Source organism: Myotis myotis, unplaced genomic scaffold, assembly GCF_014108235.1.
Source record: "Myotis myotis isolate mMyoMyo1 unplaced genomic scaffold, mMyoMyo1.p scaffold_m19_p_10, whole genome shotgun sequence".
Lineage (NCBI taxonomy): Eukaryota > Metazoa > Chordata > Mammalia > Chiroptera > Vespertilionidae > Myotis > Myotis myotis.
In genome coordinates, this window is record NW_023416314.1 from 7,260,924 (window position 1) to 7,276,799 (window position 15,876).

Genomic DNA, 15,876 nt, shown 5'->3' on the forward strand with positions numbered 1-15,876 from the left:
TTTGCCAATTTCCACGGTGTAAATACTCTCACCGTGGTCCAATTTCAAGCTACCAACTTGAAATCATTGGAGGAGGGCTTGGGAAGAGCCCTCTGTAATCAATTCTGCCCATATAAGTCAACTCCAGTGCATCGCTGGTGGTAACCAGGCACTTTCCATGTGTGTAAAGGAGAAAACTAGTGGCATGAAATGACCTGTGAGACCTTGGGATGCTGCCATCATGGGTTGTCCAGCCTCCGGTTTAATGGTAGTCTAAGGGCTGCTCTCCTGTTAATTTCTTACCCATTGTATCCAGCCCTCTTTGATTAAGATGCTGTGACTGGAGTTAACTGGACAGCTGATGAGTCTAGAGCAGTGGTTCCCAACCTTTTTTTGGCCATGCCCTACCTAAGCATGCCTAAAATCCTGATGCCCTGCCCCCCACCGTGACATAAATTCTTATTCAAAAAGTGAACTCCTATTCACGTGGAGGAAGCCTAAAAGGCTATTAACTTGGTCTAACAAGCTTCCAAAGAACATGGCATCCATGAAAGAGCAAAATAAAAGAACGAAAGGACAGTTGAAGTGCTGAGGAAGAAATCACTAAGAAATTGTTTAAAAAATAATAAGAAGTGACATGAAAAATAGCAAATAAAGTTTCAAAACATACAGTAGAGAACTAAAATGCATAAATATGTCTATGAGGCCCCTAGAACCATAAGAAATGCAGAAAATTCACTGTTAATAACTCATTCTCAAATTGCCCCCCTTAAAAATAAAATTGCCCCTTTTTGGGATATGTGCCCCACATTGGGAACCACTGGCCTAGAGTCAATTGTGAGTTTCTGAAATCCCTAATTCCTCAGTTTCATATCACAGAGCTCTGCACACAAAATTCATGCGTGGGTATGGTCCCTAGGCCTGGCCTGCCATCAGGGCCATCTTCCCCAGCTACCCACAGCCAGCCCCACCTCCTGCCACCACCCACCCCCGATTCCCCATTTGCCATTGGGTGATCAGTGCCTGGCGGCTAGGGGAAGGGACCAAGAGGTTGGCTGTTCCCACCCACTCGCCAGCCCTGCCCCCACCATGTGTCGCCCTCTGTGTGAGAGGTGACCAGCGGCGCAGGGGCCTTGGCCAGGCACCACCTGCATACCCCGCCACCCAACCCCAGTTCCCCGTTCACCATCAGGAGATTGGAGCCTGCCAGCCACCGAGGTGGTCAATGCACCTCATAGTGACTGGTCCAGCAGTCATTCTGATTGTTCCGCCATTAGGGTCAATTTGCATATTACCCTTTTATTATATAGGATAGCGGCCTGGTGCATGGGTGGAGGCCAGCTGGCCTGCCCTGATGGGGGCCCTAGCGGGGTGGGGGTCCCCGCTCAGGGGTGGGGCCAGCCTGGGTAAGGGGCCGTGGGCTGTTTGCAGGCTGACCATGCCTCCCTATTGGGGTGGGGGTCCCTGCTGGGGGGTGGGGCCGACCAGGGTGAGGGGCCACTGGGGGTTTGCAGGCTGGCCACACCCTGATCGGGGTGGGGGTACCCACTGGGGGGTGGGGCGGGCCTGGGTGAGGGGCCGTGGGCGGTTTGCAGGCTGGCCACACCCCCAATTGGGGTGGGGGTCCTGCTGTGGCAGGGGGAAGCTTGGGTGAGGGGTCGGTAGTTCTGGTTTCTGGTCATTCTGGTCATTCCGCTGTTTAGGTCGCTGGGCTTCTGTTATATAGGATGGGCTCTGTTTCCTGGAATTCCATGTAAAACTGTCACCCAGATGTTTATTATCTACTTGTTAAAGAAGGGACAAGGTGGATAGTTCGCAGTTGAAACAGAATGTCACCTGTGGCCTTATCTTGAAAAGCACCTGAGTCTGTGTGTGGTAGAACTCTCTGTTGCTCAGGCCTGGAAAACCGGCAGCTTCCTGGGCGTGACTATCCAATGGGCAGTGTCTGTCGGCAGGACCCGTGTGAAATGCACTGAGGCCTTGTCATTACAAGAGGAAGAGCCCGCATCAGCTCCAGTTCCTGTAACTGGAGACTAAGGATGCCTTGCTGTGTGTGCTGAGGAAGAGTGTGCAAGCAGGACCTCTGTGGTTCTGAACATGTGGAAAAGCAAAAGGGAACGGGGAAGTTACAGGGTGTTGAGTCCACGCTTGGAGGCCACAGGTTTGGGAAGTGACAGTGACTTAAGGATAAGTAAATCCAAGCTCAGTATCACTCATTAGCTCAGCAGTTTAGACTCGAGTTGAGATGACATTTACCTAGTCCCATTGGTGGAGAAATTGTTATAAAGAAATGATTGGTGAATAAAATAGCCAAGGGTTGATTTAGCATTTAGTGTACATTTTATCACCCTAACAGGATCATACATTTTTTAGGGCAAAAACTGCCATACACTTTTCCCCCTAATGCTTTATTTATAACAGATGTTCAATAAATTCTTTTAAGTTACATAACATTGGAAGCATAATAAGTCAATTTAAGGGAATTAAGTTTCTGTTCCCTCTTCAAAAGAAACATTTAAATGCAAACAATTAATATAATAATTATAGTTCCTTTTTATTTATCCCTAAATTGGTCCCTGAAACATTTACCTACTAATGCTTGTTCAGTCTTATTACTCTGAAGTTATTTGAAAGCAATAAAATTGAATTGCTTTGAAAATGTTTTTTTTTTAATTAAATCTTTATTGTTCAGATTATTACATTTGTTCCTCTTTTTTTTCCCCCCATAACTCCCCTCCTCCCAGCTCCCGCCCCACCCTCCGCCCTCACTCCCCACCCACTGTCCTCTTCCATAGGTGCACGATTTTTGTCCAGTCTCTTCCCGCATCTCCCACACCCCTTTCCCCCCCAAGAATAGTCAGTCCATTCCCTTTCTATGTCCCTGATTCTATTATGATCACCAGATTATTTATTCACTTGATTCTTAGATTCACTTGTTGATAGATGCATATTTGTTGTTCATAATTTGTATCTTTACCTTTTTTTTTTCTTCTTCCTCTTCTTAAAGGATACCTTTCAGCATTTCATATAATACTGGTTTGGTGGTGATGAACTCCTTTAGCTTTTCCTTATCTGTGAAGCTCTTTATCTGACCTTCCGTTCTGAATGATAGCTTTGCTGGATAAAGTAATCTTGGTTGTAGGTTCTTGGTATTCATCACTTTGAATATTTCTTGCCATTCCCTTCTGGCCTGCAAAGTTTCTGTTGAGAAATCAGCTGACAGTCGTATGGGTATTCCCTTGTAGGTAACTGGGTTTCTTTCTCTTGCTGCTTTTAAGATTCTCTCTTTGTCTTTTGCTCTTGGCATTTTAATTATGATGTGTCTCGATGTTGTGATAAAGAACCAACTAGAAATTAAGCATACACTGACTGAAATAAAGAATATTATACAGACACCCAACAGCAGACCAGAGGAGCGCAAGAATCAAGTCAAAGATTCGAAATGCGAAGAAGCAAAAAACACCCAACTGGAAAAGCAAAATGAAAAAAGAATCCGAAAATATGAAGATAGTGTAAGGAGCCTCTGGGACAGCTTCAAGCGCACCAACATCAGAATTATAGGGGTGCCAGAGGATGAGAGAGAGCAAGATATTGAAAACCTATTTAAAGAAATAATGACAGAAAACTTCCCCCACCTGGTGAAAGAAATAGACCTACAGGTCCAGGAAGCGCAGAGAACCCCAAACAAATGAAAATGTTATGTAACTCAGATTTATATCTAATTCAGACGGTCTATACTCTGATTCATCTAAATTATATTTTTACCGTACTCAGTTTAAATAGCACTTTGATTAGTTCTGGAGAATCACATAAGAGTGACTATAGCTGAAAATAAGTAAATGCACCAAAAGCTTTGGTGAAACAGTTCCTCCCAGCTTCCCAAAGAGAAAGCTTACTTGGAGACAAATAAATGCAAAATGTGCTGCCTGGTGTTAGGAATCATTTGAGTCATTGATTGTTTTTAAGATGCCTCCCCTGTTCGCATGTAATATTAGAAAACACGTCATGAGGACCCTGTCAATTGAGTGTTTCTGCTTGCTAGAGAGAAATTGACCCTTTTATTGCTTTGTTTTCCTCCTGGAGCTAATGTTATGATCAATGGATTGCTGGTGTCATTTAGATAAATCATTTGGAAAAAGTAGTTCTTAAAATGTGGAAAAGCAAAAGGGAATGGGGAAGGTATAGAGTATTGAATCCAAGCTTTAAAAAGAACAAAAGAAAAGAAAAAGTAAAAGGCTGTAGAGAAATTGTTGAAGCCCATGCAGACCTTTCAAGTCTGTATGTTTCCTGAAGAGCAGTGTCATGACATCATGGCTGCAGTTGTCTAGAAGGATGCTAGTTTCCAACTCACATCCTCTGCCTTTCAAATGCATCCCAAACCCTGAGGAGAGGATGGTGCCTTATAGAACAGAAAGCTCAGGGTCAGAGTCCTCCAACTTCAGTTAGTACACACTCCAAGTTAATGAAAGCACCCTGTAGCAGTTTCCCGCAGGAATTCATTAGCTAGCTGCTGCCAGCTCCCTCCTCATTTTGGTTGGATGCTGGCATTCCCCATGAGTTATGACACTGACCATGTAGATATCTCATCAGTTTTATTGTAAGAATGTCACGGTGCCCTGGTGCAAACCTCCATGGAGTGTTGGCTCTACTAGAGGTGACCTATGGGACTCTGCAAAGCCACTCATCCTCCTGGTGCCTGGCTTTCCTGTCTTATAACAAGGGACCATTGCTGCGTTTTAGGGAACTGTGCAGAAGAAGAGTGCTTAGCGACCAAGTGCATCTTGATGAGAATTCACAGACCACCAGTTGTGTCCACTATTTAGGACAGAGGGCCCCATAGCCACTGTGCTGGCTGTTAAACATCCTTTTATTTGTTTACATGCCACTAGCTCTTTGAAACTATGGGTGAGCTAAATTGGTTTAGTTTGAATGGATCACAGAATTCTGCATCCATTCTTGATTTTCCGGTTTTCCCCCAATTCTAGAGGATCCCAAGAGCACTAGGGTTCATGCTGATGGTCTAACTCTTAAACATCTTCCCATTTCCTGTATCTCTTCTTGCTGTGCTCATGAGGAAAGACAAACTTTATCTTTTTCTGGTAACAGTCTTATTGAAATACTAGAGGCCCGATGCATAAAATTAGTGCAGGAGTAGGCCTTCCTTCCCCCAGCTGCTGGCACTGTCTTCCCTCTGGCACCCAGGACCTGGGTTTTCCTCGCAGCCCAGGCTTCGTCCGGAAGGTCGTCCAGAAGGATGTCCAGTCTAATTAGCATATTACACTTTTATTATTATAGACTAGAGGCCCAGTGCACGACTGATGGGGTCCTTCAGCCTGGCCTGCAGGGATCAGGTCGAAACCAGCTCTCTGACATCCCCCAAGGGGTCCTGGATTGCGAGAGGGTGCAGGCCAGGCCGAGGGACCCCACCAGTATACGATCAGGACCAGAGAGGGATTGCGGGAGGGCTCCAGGGCATGTCCGACCCATTTCACCCAGTCCTGATTGGCCAGACCCCAACAGCAAGCTAACCTACCAGTTGGAGCATCTACCCTGTGGTGTGTGTCTAACCTGTGGTGGTCAGTGTGTGTCATAGCAACTGGTCAAATGGTCCAACTGTCGGACACTTAGCATATTAGGCTTTTATATAGATAGATAAGTGACATACAGTTCACTTTAAAGTGTACAATTCAGTGTTTTCAGTATATTCAGAGTTGTGCAACCATCACCACAGTCAATTTTAGAACATTTTCATTATCCCAAAAAGAAACCTTTTAAGCAGCTCACCCCCACCCCCATTTCTTTCCTCCTCCACCCCCAGCCCTAAGAAACCACTAGGCTACAGTAAGTCCAGTTTCTGCAGCTTTAATCAAAATGACATATAAGGAAACCAGTTTTACCTGAGGCTAATTGATATACATGAGTTAACTTCCTACCGGCATCTCACCAACATAACAACGAAATGATCTTGAACAAAACTATTGTTATTCAAGGGCTTGCTGTACCTTCTATCTTCTATACATCTGATAACTCTGGGCATTTCATATAAGTGAAATCATATATATTTTACCTATTGTGTCTGGCTTCTTTTATTTAACATGTTGTTTTCAAGGTTCATCCATGTTGTAATATAGATCAGTACTTCATTCTTTTTTATTGATGAATAACATACCATTGTATGGCTATACCACATTTTATTGACCCATCAGTTGATGGACATTTGAATTGTTTCTACTTTTTTACTATTGTGAATAATGCTGCTGTGAACATTTGTGTACAAGTTTTCTCGTGAACTCATGTTTGTAGTCCTCCTGGGATCATACGGTAACTGTATGTTTCATCTTTTGAGGAACTGCTAGACCGTCTTCCAAAGTGGTTGTACCATCTTTCATTCCTACCAGCTGTGCATGAGGGCTCTGATTTTTTTCACCAACACTTGTTATATCTTTGTTATTACCTTTGTCATTTCACAAAGCTGTCCTCTCCTGGTTTGCTCATTGCTCCTCTTCCTATCCCTGAAGCTCTGGCAATGGTAATTAATGGCTGTCCCCTGTTGCTAGCCTGGGTTTTGTAACATTCCTGTTGGTTTCCCTAAGTCCTGCCCTCACCTTGTCCATAGTCCCCTTATTAAACCGTGATGATAGCCATCTGTTATATGCTGGGACCCCGAGTGATGTGGGGAGGGACCAGTTACTTCTCATCACCATTGGACTGTGCTTTCTGTGTGAGCTAAAGACTGCTTGCTACAGAGTTGTATGTGAACAGCAGCTGTCTGTGTCATTACAGGCTTATATAAAACTTGGGGACTACCAGAAGGCACTAGTGGACTGTGACTGGGCTCTGAAGGTAAGAAGGTGTTTCCTTCTCCACAGGATGGAGTGGGGTTGGCTTGGGCCAGAGGCTTCAGTACTGAAGTGAATAGAGGGGACCTGCCAATGTGTGGTGGTGGGCAAGGTAGAGGTACTGCCGTCAGAGCCTCAGTTTCCTCGCCTAGAAAACAGCTAGAATAGAATTGTCTTGAGGGTTAGGACAATGTACGTAAAGTACCTACTCTTAGAAAGTGCTCCAGAGAGGCTGCTGCTCATATTGGTTTCCCAGGGTTCAGGGCAGCGGGCACCCTCGGCTGTTGTGCCAGCAGACACGTTGCTTCCCGTGACAGTGGTCAGGCCTCCTCTTCTCTCTCCAGCCCGTGGGAGCTTGCTTCCACAGCGCTGTTCTTCCTCATCCTTCTGCGCTTTCCCCTCCAGCCCTAAGCATTTGGAAATGTATGCCAGCATCCCCTCTTTGCAGCGGATTAACCAGAAGAAAGAATTCCTGTTGTTCAGCCTGGATGCTAGTCAGGCCTCAGGCAGATAGTAGCATAATACTGTGCTTGGCATTTCCTCCAAAATCTGCCAAAATAGACAATTAAAGGTGGGGACTGTTGGGGAAAATATTAGAAGGGCTTTTAAAAGATAAATGTCATGGTCACCTCTTAGAGATATTATTTCAGATGACTAAATAGTTAAATAGTCCTTAATCCATATTCCCCTAAATTACTCTGCCATGGGGGCTTTAAACAACCAAAACCAGTGCTTCTCATACTTCTCATACTTCCTCGCCAACGTGCTGCCAACGGAATGAGCATGAGCCCCTGGAGGGTCTAGAGGCAGAGAGCATGACATTTCTTTTTGGACATGTTTTTTATCTTAAAGATCCATGTGAATTTTGCATTGCCATACAATTTATCTGTATGTCTTAATGTATGCATATTATTTTAAATAAAATCAAGCACAATTGAAGTGCCAGGAGAACATACCAGACTTATCTTGGGACTTGATTCCCCGAACAGCACCCCGACCGCAGCTGAACGGGCACGCGGCCCAGGCAGGAGCACACTGTGTCGCAGCGTGCTGGCCACACGCGAGCTTCCTGTTGCGCGGTAGGCCGGGAGACGGGAGTGGAGTGCAAGTTCGCCTTTGCTACGGTTCATAAAACCCCGGGGATCCTCCCGAGCCACCATCTGTGTGCTTGACTTCTTCCTCCCCTAGAGCATGTGGTGGCGACTCAGCCACGTCACAGTCCTCACGGTGCAGGAAGTGTGGGGCCCCACAGCTCCGGCACAGGCCACCAGCCTGCTTTGTCACTCCGCTGGGTCATGGTTTCTTTCCTACCATCACCTGTAAGAGAAGAGAGATGTCCTAACAATTAGAGGAAAACCCAGCATTGGCTGCTGGCTGGCCTTGAGCTGTCGCATTTGAGCCTCACGTCGTTCTGTTCTATTGTGTTCAGTGCCACTGTTATCCTTATTTTTCTGGCATGGAAACTGAGCCTCGGAGATTAGTGAAGTGACCTGCACAGGACCACACAGCGGATGTCGGTCTAACAGTGCACTGTGCTCTGAACCATCTACCAAAACACCTCTTCACAGGAGCCTTGAACCCACAGCCCCTGGCTGGGGGTCTCACTCCCTTCTGTGGAAGAAAGGAAATCGCCTCTTGGGGCTGCCAGGAATATCTTTTCTGATCTGAAAAGAACCAAAGCGGTAGTCACACCGTCTCGGACTCAGGGTAACACACTGGTCCGATCCCAAATGTCGACTGAAGCACAATGTAATTAACAGTGAAGCCCGGGTCAGAGCAGGCCCCGCAGAGCTGACATTAGAAGATGCTGACACTCAGCGGCCAACCTTGTTACAGGCCCAGCAAGGCTCCCAGTTGAAGCGTTGGGTAAACATGGGAGGGATGGAGAAAAATGTAAAGGGGTTCCGAGACCTAACAGTGGTGAGCTCTACAGCAAAGCCGTGAACTAAACAGTTTCACTCGCTTTCAAAGCACTGTATTGATAGTGGAGGCCAGTGCGCTCCACTGCTAATAGTATTAGTGCCTTCGTGCCCGTTGAGTGTTTCTGACAGCTCTGAATTGGCAGACAGGCCCAGGGTGATATTTCAAGACCGATGTTCCTGGTCAGGGAAGATCAGGCAGCAAAGCTGGTTTTAGCTGGGGTCAGACCGTCGCTCTCTCGGCAGAACACCTCCTGCACAATAAAGCTCGTCTTCCTCACAGTAAACATGTCTTCCTCACAATAAAACCGTCTTCCTCCACGGCAGGATTCCCTTCAAGGGGATATGAGATCATCCCTGTGACACTCCACACATGATGGAAGCAGAAGGAGAAAATCCACTAGCAGCCCTTTGCTCAGTGACTGAGGAAGGTGTCCCCGCGACACCCCTTCCTGGTGACCCACAGTGGGCATGGGCCAGGCGCTGGTCCTCCAGTTGTGACGGTTCTGTGGACACGCGGCTCTCATGAGCCATGGTGCTGCAGCTCCGCTTTCCCTTGGCCATGCCTTTCCCGCTTCCTCAACCCCACCCTCTCAGTCCTCCAGGGTTCAGTCCGCAAAGCTCCCGTTTCCTTTCAGGGTTCCACTCTCATCTCTGCAAGTGGCTCTCAGACCTACTTCCCCAGTGTGCGCCTCCCGGCTCCAGGGCTGTGTGTGTCTGCCTCCTGCCAATTTCCATCCGCTGGGCAGCATCTGAAACAAACTCTTCATCTTCCCTTCTGCCTGCTCATGGCACATGATGTCTTCCAGGCATGGGCATCCCAAAACGTTTGAACCGACATCCTCCTTCCCTTATCATTTATGGTTGGCTGATGCCGCTCAATTCTTTCTTTGACGGAGCTCTGGTGTCTGCACTTTTCCTTTCACTCCCACTGTCACTAGGACATCAGATGTTAGCCCTCCTTCTAAGTGATTGTTCTGGTCTCCTCCCTTATCTCCCTGCCTTTCCCTCTGGGCAGTTCTGCACGCTGCCTCCAGACCAACTCTCCAGCCACAGCCACGGAGCAGTCATCCTACCGAGCCCGGCATTCAAGGCCTCCATGTGGAGACACAGTCCAGCTCATCCCTCTCAGCCTGGTCTCCCCTCTGTCAGCACCTGCTTCAGGTTCTGGACTGTTCACTGCAGCTCCCTGAACTCTCTGACCTCGACCTTGCTCAGCCCATTCCCTTCATCCTCTCTCTTCACTTCTCTGTACTAGTACATTCAGGATCCCGCCCGGGTCCATCCTCCTCTGCTGCCCTTTGTGAGACTGTCTCTTCAGAGTGCATTTCCTTCTACTGAGCTGCTAGAGCACTTTTCTGCAGGAGATTTGGTATAATTTTTGAGCCTTTGATGCCTAATCAAATGGCCAGATTTTAAATCCCAGCTCTTCCACTTGGCATCGATGTGACCTTTAATCCTTAGTTTCCTCGTCAGTAAAATGAGGATAACTGTATGTCATAGATTTGTTTTAAAGTTTGTATGAAATAATTTATATGAACCATATGGGACTGTATGCAAATGCACTATTTATACTGTTACTGCCATTCACTCAGCAACAAGTCAGGAAACATTATTCATGGAAATTCATGCCTCTATAAAGGGCTCTCCAATAACAATTATTGTTACCTCTTCTATTGTTATTTCACTTTTCTTTACATTTCTCTCTTGTCTTGAAATGGGTTGCTATTGTAACTGCATCAGCAGCCTCAGATACCATCTCATGGGCACCATACTAGTGTTTGACAAGCATTTCCCCCTCACAACAACAGAGAGAGAGAGAGAGAGAAAGAGAGAGAGAGAGAGAGAGAGAGAGAGAGAGAGAGAGAGAGAATGAGAGGAGGAGGGAGGAGGGAGGAGGGAGGGAGAGGAAGAGAGACTGTTTATAATTATCTTCATTTTCCACATGAGGACAATGAGCATCAGGAAAGTCAGGGAACCTGGTCAACATCCCACTTCTGGTGAGAGCCACACCAGGGGTTCACCCCAGACGTTTTAGACCCTGAGCCTCGCTCTTTTTTTTTTTTTTAATTTCTCTTTGTTTGTGTGTTTTCTTGAGAACCTCACTCTTAACCTCTTTAAACTGAACCCTGAAGGGCATCTGACCCAGCCCAATGCCTTGTACATAAAGCAGATTCAATTACTTAATTGGATGTTTTAAATTGCAGTTTATGTCTTTGTGCCAGTCATTCCCTCTGGAGTAATAATTAGGAGCAGACAGGGGCAGGGCCCCTGTGTACATGGTTGAGTCTCAGCCTCGGGTGTCAGTCCTGCCCTTTGAAGGGGGCAACCCTCCTGGCCTTCAGGGATAAAAGGGTAAGCTCCCAGAGTATGACTGTGGTTTATTTCAGGGAAGGAACTTCCCAGGCCTAGATGTAATGATCATCTCGGCTGCTTACCGGAATAAAGTGTCCTCTCGTCTAACAAACCAGTGATTTTCAGGCGTGGCTGCATTTACATCACCTGGAAAGTTTAAAACAATAGATTGATGCCTGGGCCCACCCCACAGTACAGTGTAATTGATGTGGGGTTCAGCCTGGCCGGTAGCAGTTTTGTAAGTGTCCCAGGCAATTCCTATGACCTGTCAAGCCCAGGAGCTCTTCCAAACAAGGTTTCTGGTTTCTTTCCTGACGAGTGTCATTAAATGGAAATGCAGGCTGGCGGGCATCATTAATCAGTTTGCTAGAGAGCTTTCTCATGTATCCTGGCTCCTTGCAGGCATCAGTTAGCTTGGTCCCAGATGCATGGAAAAGGTTTAGTAGTCCACTCTGGGAGCTGTCCTGGGAACAGAGCCTGGCTTCTACAGTTAGCTGGGCAGTCAGGGGGTGCCAGTGACCGCAACCTTCTGAGGCGTCTGACTGGTCTTTCTCTTCCATGCAGTGTGATGAAAAATGCACAAAAGCTTATTTCCACATGGGCAAAGCCCACCTGGCTCTGAAGAACTACAGTGTGGTAAGTTCCTAGAGGAATGTAAGTGGCAGGTTTGATCGCAGCGATGCTTCCGACCCTCTTGTTCCTCCAAGTTGATTAAATATCAACCCACCTCTTAGTATTTTCCAGGGAAAATCTTAAGCTCTTAGAGTAGGGAAGGATGTTGAGGGTCCTCTAGGGCAGCCCCTGCTGTAGCAACCCCTCTGCAATATCTCACCAGTGTTCAGTCCTGGAGGAAGCATCTCTGGAGAGAAAGACAAAGGGAAAAAGATGAAAACAAAAGGCACTTGTAACCTTTTCACCCAAAAGTAATCATGCTGGTATATCTTCACAGTTCGCTGGTTTTTAGTCGATTCACAGAGTTGTGAAACCATCACTACAATAAATTTTGTAATATTTGTATCACTTCCCCCAAAGGCCATACATTCATTAGCAGTCACTCCCTTTCCCTCCACCCACACTTGGGCCCTAGACAACCACACTAATCTACTTCTGTCTCTATGCATTTGCCTAATCTAGGCTCTTCATCTAAGTAGAATTACACAGTATGTGGCCTTTTATGGCTGACCTCTTTGAGTTAGCATAATGTTTGCAAGGGTCATCCAAGCTGTGGTATCAGCACTTCATTCCTTTTATTGCTGAATATCCCATTGTATGGAGAGACCACATTAATAGGTTGTTTCCACTTTGGGCTAATGTGAACATCCAGGTACAAGTTTTTGTGAGACATTTGATTACTATCCTCTTGATTGTAAATAATACCTAGCAGGGAACCGCTGAGTCACATGATAACTGTTTTAACTCTGGAGGAACTGCCCAGTGTTTTCCAAAGTGGCTGCACCATCTTGATTCCCACCAGCAGTGTACGCTTCCAATTTCTCCACATTCTGGAGAAATAAAAATACTTGTCATTATCTGTCTTTTTTATTATAACCATCCCAATGGGTGTGAAATAGTATCTCATTGTGGTTTTGATTTGCATTTCCCTGATTTCTAATGATGTTGAGCATTTTTTCATGTGCTTACTGGCCACTTGCCTATCTTCTTTGGAGAAATCTCTCTTCAGATCCTTTGCCATATTTATATTATGGATAAAAGTCCCTTATCGAATAACTTATTGGCAAATATTTCTATCACTCTTTGTTTTGTCTTTTCACTTCCTTGATGGTGTCCTTTGTGGTACAAAATTTTTAAATTTTTTATTGATTTCAGAGAGGCAGGGAGAGGGAAAGATAGAAACATCAGTGATGAGAGAGAATCATAGGTTGACTGTCTCCTGCATGCCCCCCATTGGGGATTGAGCCCACAACCTGGACATTTGCCCTGAGCTGGAATCAAACCATGACCTCCTGGTCCATAGGTCAATGCTCAACTACTGAGCCACACCAGTTGGGCAAAATTTTTAAATTTTGATGAAGTATACCTATATTTTTCTTTGGTTGCTTATGCTTTTGGTGTCATTGCCTAATCTAAGATTTACTCCTATGTTTTCTTCTAAACATTTTATGGCTTTAGCTGTTAAATTTAGATCTCTGATCCAGTTTGAGTTGATTTTTGTATATGGTATGAGGAAGGGATCCAGCTTCACACTTTTCTATGTGGATATCCAGTCATCCCAACACCATCTTTTTGAAAAGACTATTCTATCTACCACTGAATGATTTTGCCACCCTTGTCAAGAATTGATTGATCATAAATGCATGGGTTTATTTCTGGACCCTCAATTTTGTTCCATAGATTTATGTGTCTATTCTTGTGCCTATACCACATTTGTTCATTTGTCTTGATTCCTTTAGTTTTGTAGTAAATTTTGAAATTGGGAAACAGTCTTCTAACTTTGCTCTGCCTCTTCAAGATTATTTTAGCTATTTTGGGTCTCTTGATTACCAACAAATTTCAGGATCAGCTTGTTAATTTCCACAAAGAAGCCAGGTGGAATTTTGATGGAGACTGCAGTGAATCTGTAGATCAATTTGGGGAGTATTGCCATCTTAATAATAGTTTTTCAATCCATGAACATGGAATGTTTTTCCATCATAAATACTAGATTTTTTAAAAAGAAATTGTCTTCTAAAAAATATTTGTCTTTTTAAAAAATATTTCCTTTGTTGCATTTTAATTATTACAATACAGTCTTATTGTAATAAGGTTAATAGTAGAAAAGAAAATATTAATTTCCCCTTCTCTACCAAATTCTATTCACTCATTTATTCATTTAATTATTTAACTCAGCAAATATGTATTGCATGCTTTCTATATTTCAGGTACTATTCTAGGCAACAAGAATACAGCAATAAAGAAAATAAAAATCTTTGACTTAATTACCTCATATTTTTCAGGTACAGGTGGCCAGGTGACAGAAACCAAATAAGTAGATGTGTGGTATGTTGGGTAGTGATAGTGTTATTGAAAAAACTTAACCAGGAAGCAGCAAAGGTGTAGAGTGGTCAGGAAGGACCTCTCTAAAGGAAAGGAGGTAGTGAAGTAAAGAAGTGGATGTATAATGGGGGAGTGGGCCAGGTGAAGAGAGAGCCAGAATGTAGCAAGCCAGGAGGAGAGTGATAAGAGATGAGGTCAGGCAGGTGATGGGGTAGGTGGGGGCCTGATCCCCTCGGGCCTTGCAGGCTTTGGGAGGATCTTGGGTTTTACTTTGAGTGAGCTGGGAACCATCAGAAGGTTTTCAGGAAAGAAGTGAAATGATCTGATTCATGTTTTAATGGCTCACTCTGCTGTATTTGAGCCGTTAAGTTGAGACTATATTTTGACATGGTAATAAAGAACAGAACCAGTAATAAGGCTGGTTAAATAAGTAATAATTTGCAACAAATTATCCAAGTGAGGTGATGATGGCTTGTACCGGCTTGGTGATGATGAAGGTGGTGAGAAGTGATGGGATTCTGGACATATACCGGCAGGGAAGCCAGCAGGAATTGCTGGTAGATTAGATCTAGGGTTAGAAAGAAGTTGGATACAGGATCACTGTCCTAGTCCTTTGGGACTGCTATACCATAGACCAGGTAGCTTAAACCACAGACACTTATTTCTCACAGTCTGGAGTCTGGGAAGTCCAAGATCAAGACCCCGCAAATTTTGTGTCTGCTTCCTAGTTCATAGGCAGCCAGAGAGTGAGCGAGCTCCCTGGGGCCTCTTAGTGAGGACACTAATCTCGTTCTTGAGAGCCCCATCTTCATGACCTAATCACCTCCCACAGGCCCCACCTCCTAAGTCATCCCCTTGAGGGTTTAGGTTTGAACATAGGAATTTTTAGAGACACAAACATTTAGCCCATAGCAGTTACCGTGTTTGATGTGTATCCTCTATCCTGCGACATTGTTCTTTACTAACGTGGTTTTTCTTCAGTTTATTTCTTAATCCTAATCTTCTAAACAAGCCTTGAGCCTTCAAGAAAGCTCAGAACTGTTTTGTTTTGTTTTCCCTGTGCTTTTTCTCTTGGTACCCTCTGGACAGTTCTCGATATTCCTGAGGACAGCACTGCCCTAAACCCAGCATCGTGCCTCATGAACTAGAATCTTTCTTTTTCCAGAAACTTTCTGTCCAACACTTTCCTCAGTGAGAGCCCCTCACTCAAGCTTTCAAGCTGACTCTATATGCCCGGCTCTTTGCAGCCCTGTACCCTTTCAGTAGGCATCTCTTGTTTCCTGTTCCCAATCTCTGTCAACAATGTCTCCAACTTTGTTTATTTCCTGACTCCCTTGGGCATATCTGACAGGTAGCCTCCTCTTCTCGCCCAGTGCAAATATCATATCTAAATTTTGTATTTAACCTCAGCCAGACATGATCCACAAGGATTTAGGAATGGAAATTTTCTATCACAGGTCATATGACAGCACTACTTTTTAAAAATAAATTTTGAAATAATACCCATTGCTTCGTAGACCCAGAGAAGCCTAAAAAAAAAAAATGTCAGATGCATGCTGTGCTCACATGCCTGCCTCCTGTGCTGGGAGCAGGAGGGACCAGAGGAAATAATGAAGCCAAGTCCTGTGATACCTGGTGTCTTTCTTATAATCACCTTTGCCCACTACCCACTTGTCAAGGTCTTGTGTTTGTTTTTTCCAGTCTAGACAGTGTTTTCAGAAGATCTTAGAAATAAACCCCCAGCTGCAGACACAGGTGAAAGGTGAGAATGTTCCTGCTAATGGCCTGTC

General features: G+C 45.0%; 1 protein-coding gene across 2 annotated transcripts in view; it reads left to right on the forward strand.

The window, feature by feature from the left end:
* TTC12 (tetratricopeptide repeat domain 12) overlaps positions 1 to 15,876 on the forward strand; it is a 50,074-nt gene that overhangs the window by 14,947 nt on the left and 19,251 nt on the right. The window contains exons 7-9 of one of the 2 annotated variants that reach the window (XM_036324404.1): positions 6,763 to 6,822; positions 11,657 to 11,728; positions 15,788 to 15,848. In XM_036324404.1, the coding sequence (XP_036180297.1) occupies positions 6,763 to 6,822; positions 11,657 to 11,728; positions 15,788 to 15,848 (193 nt within the window). The remainder of the gene's footprint in view (positions 1 to 6,762; positions 6,823 to 11,656; positions 11,729 to 15,787; positions 15,849 to 15,876) is intronic. The other variant, XM_036324403.1, reaches the window with a different exon arrangement.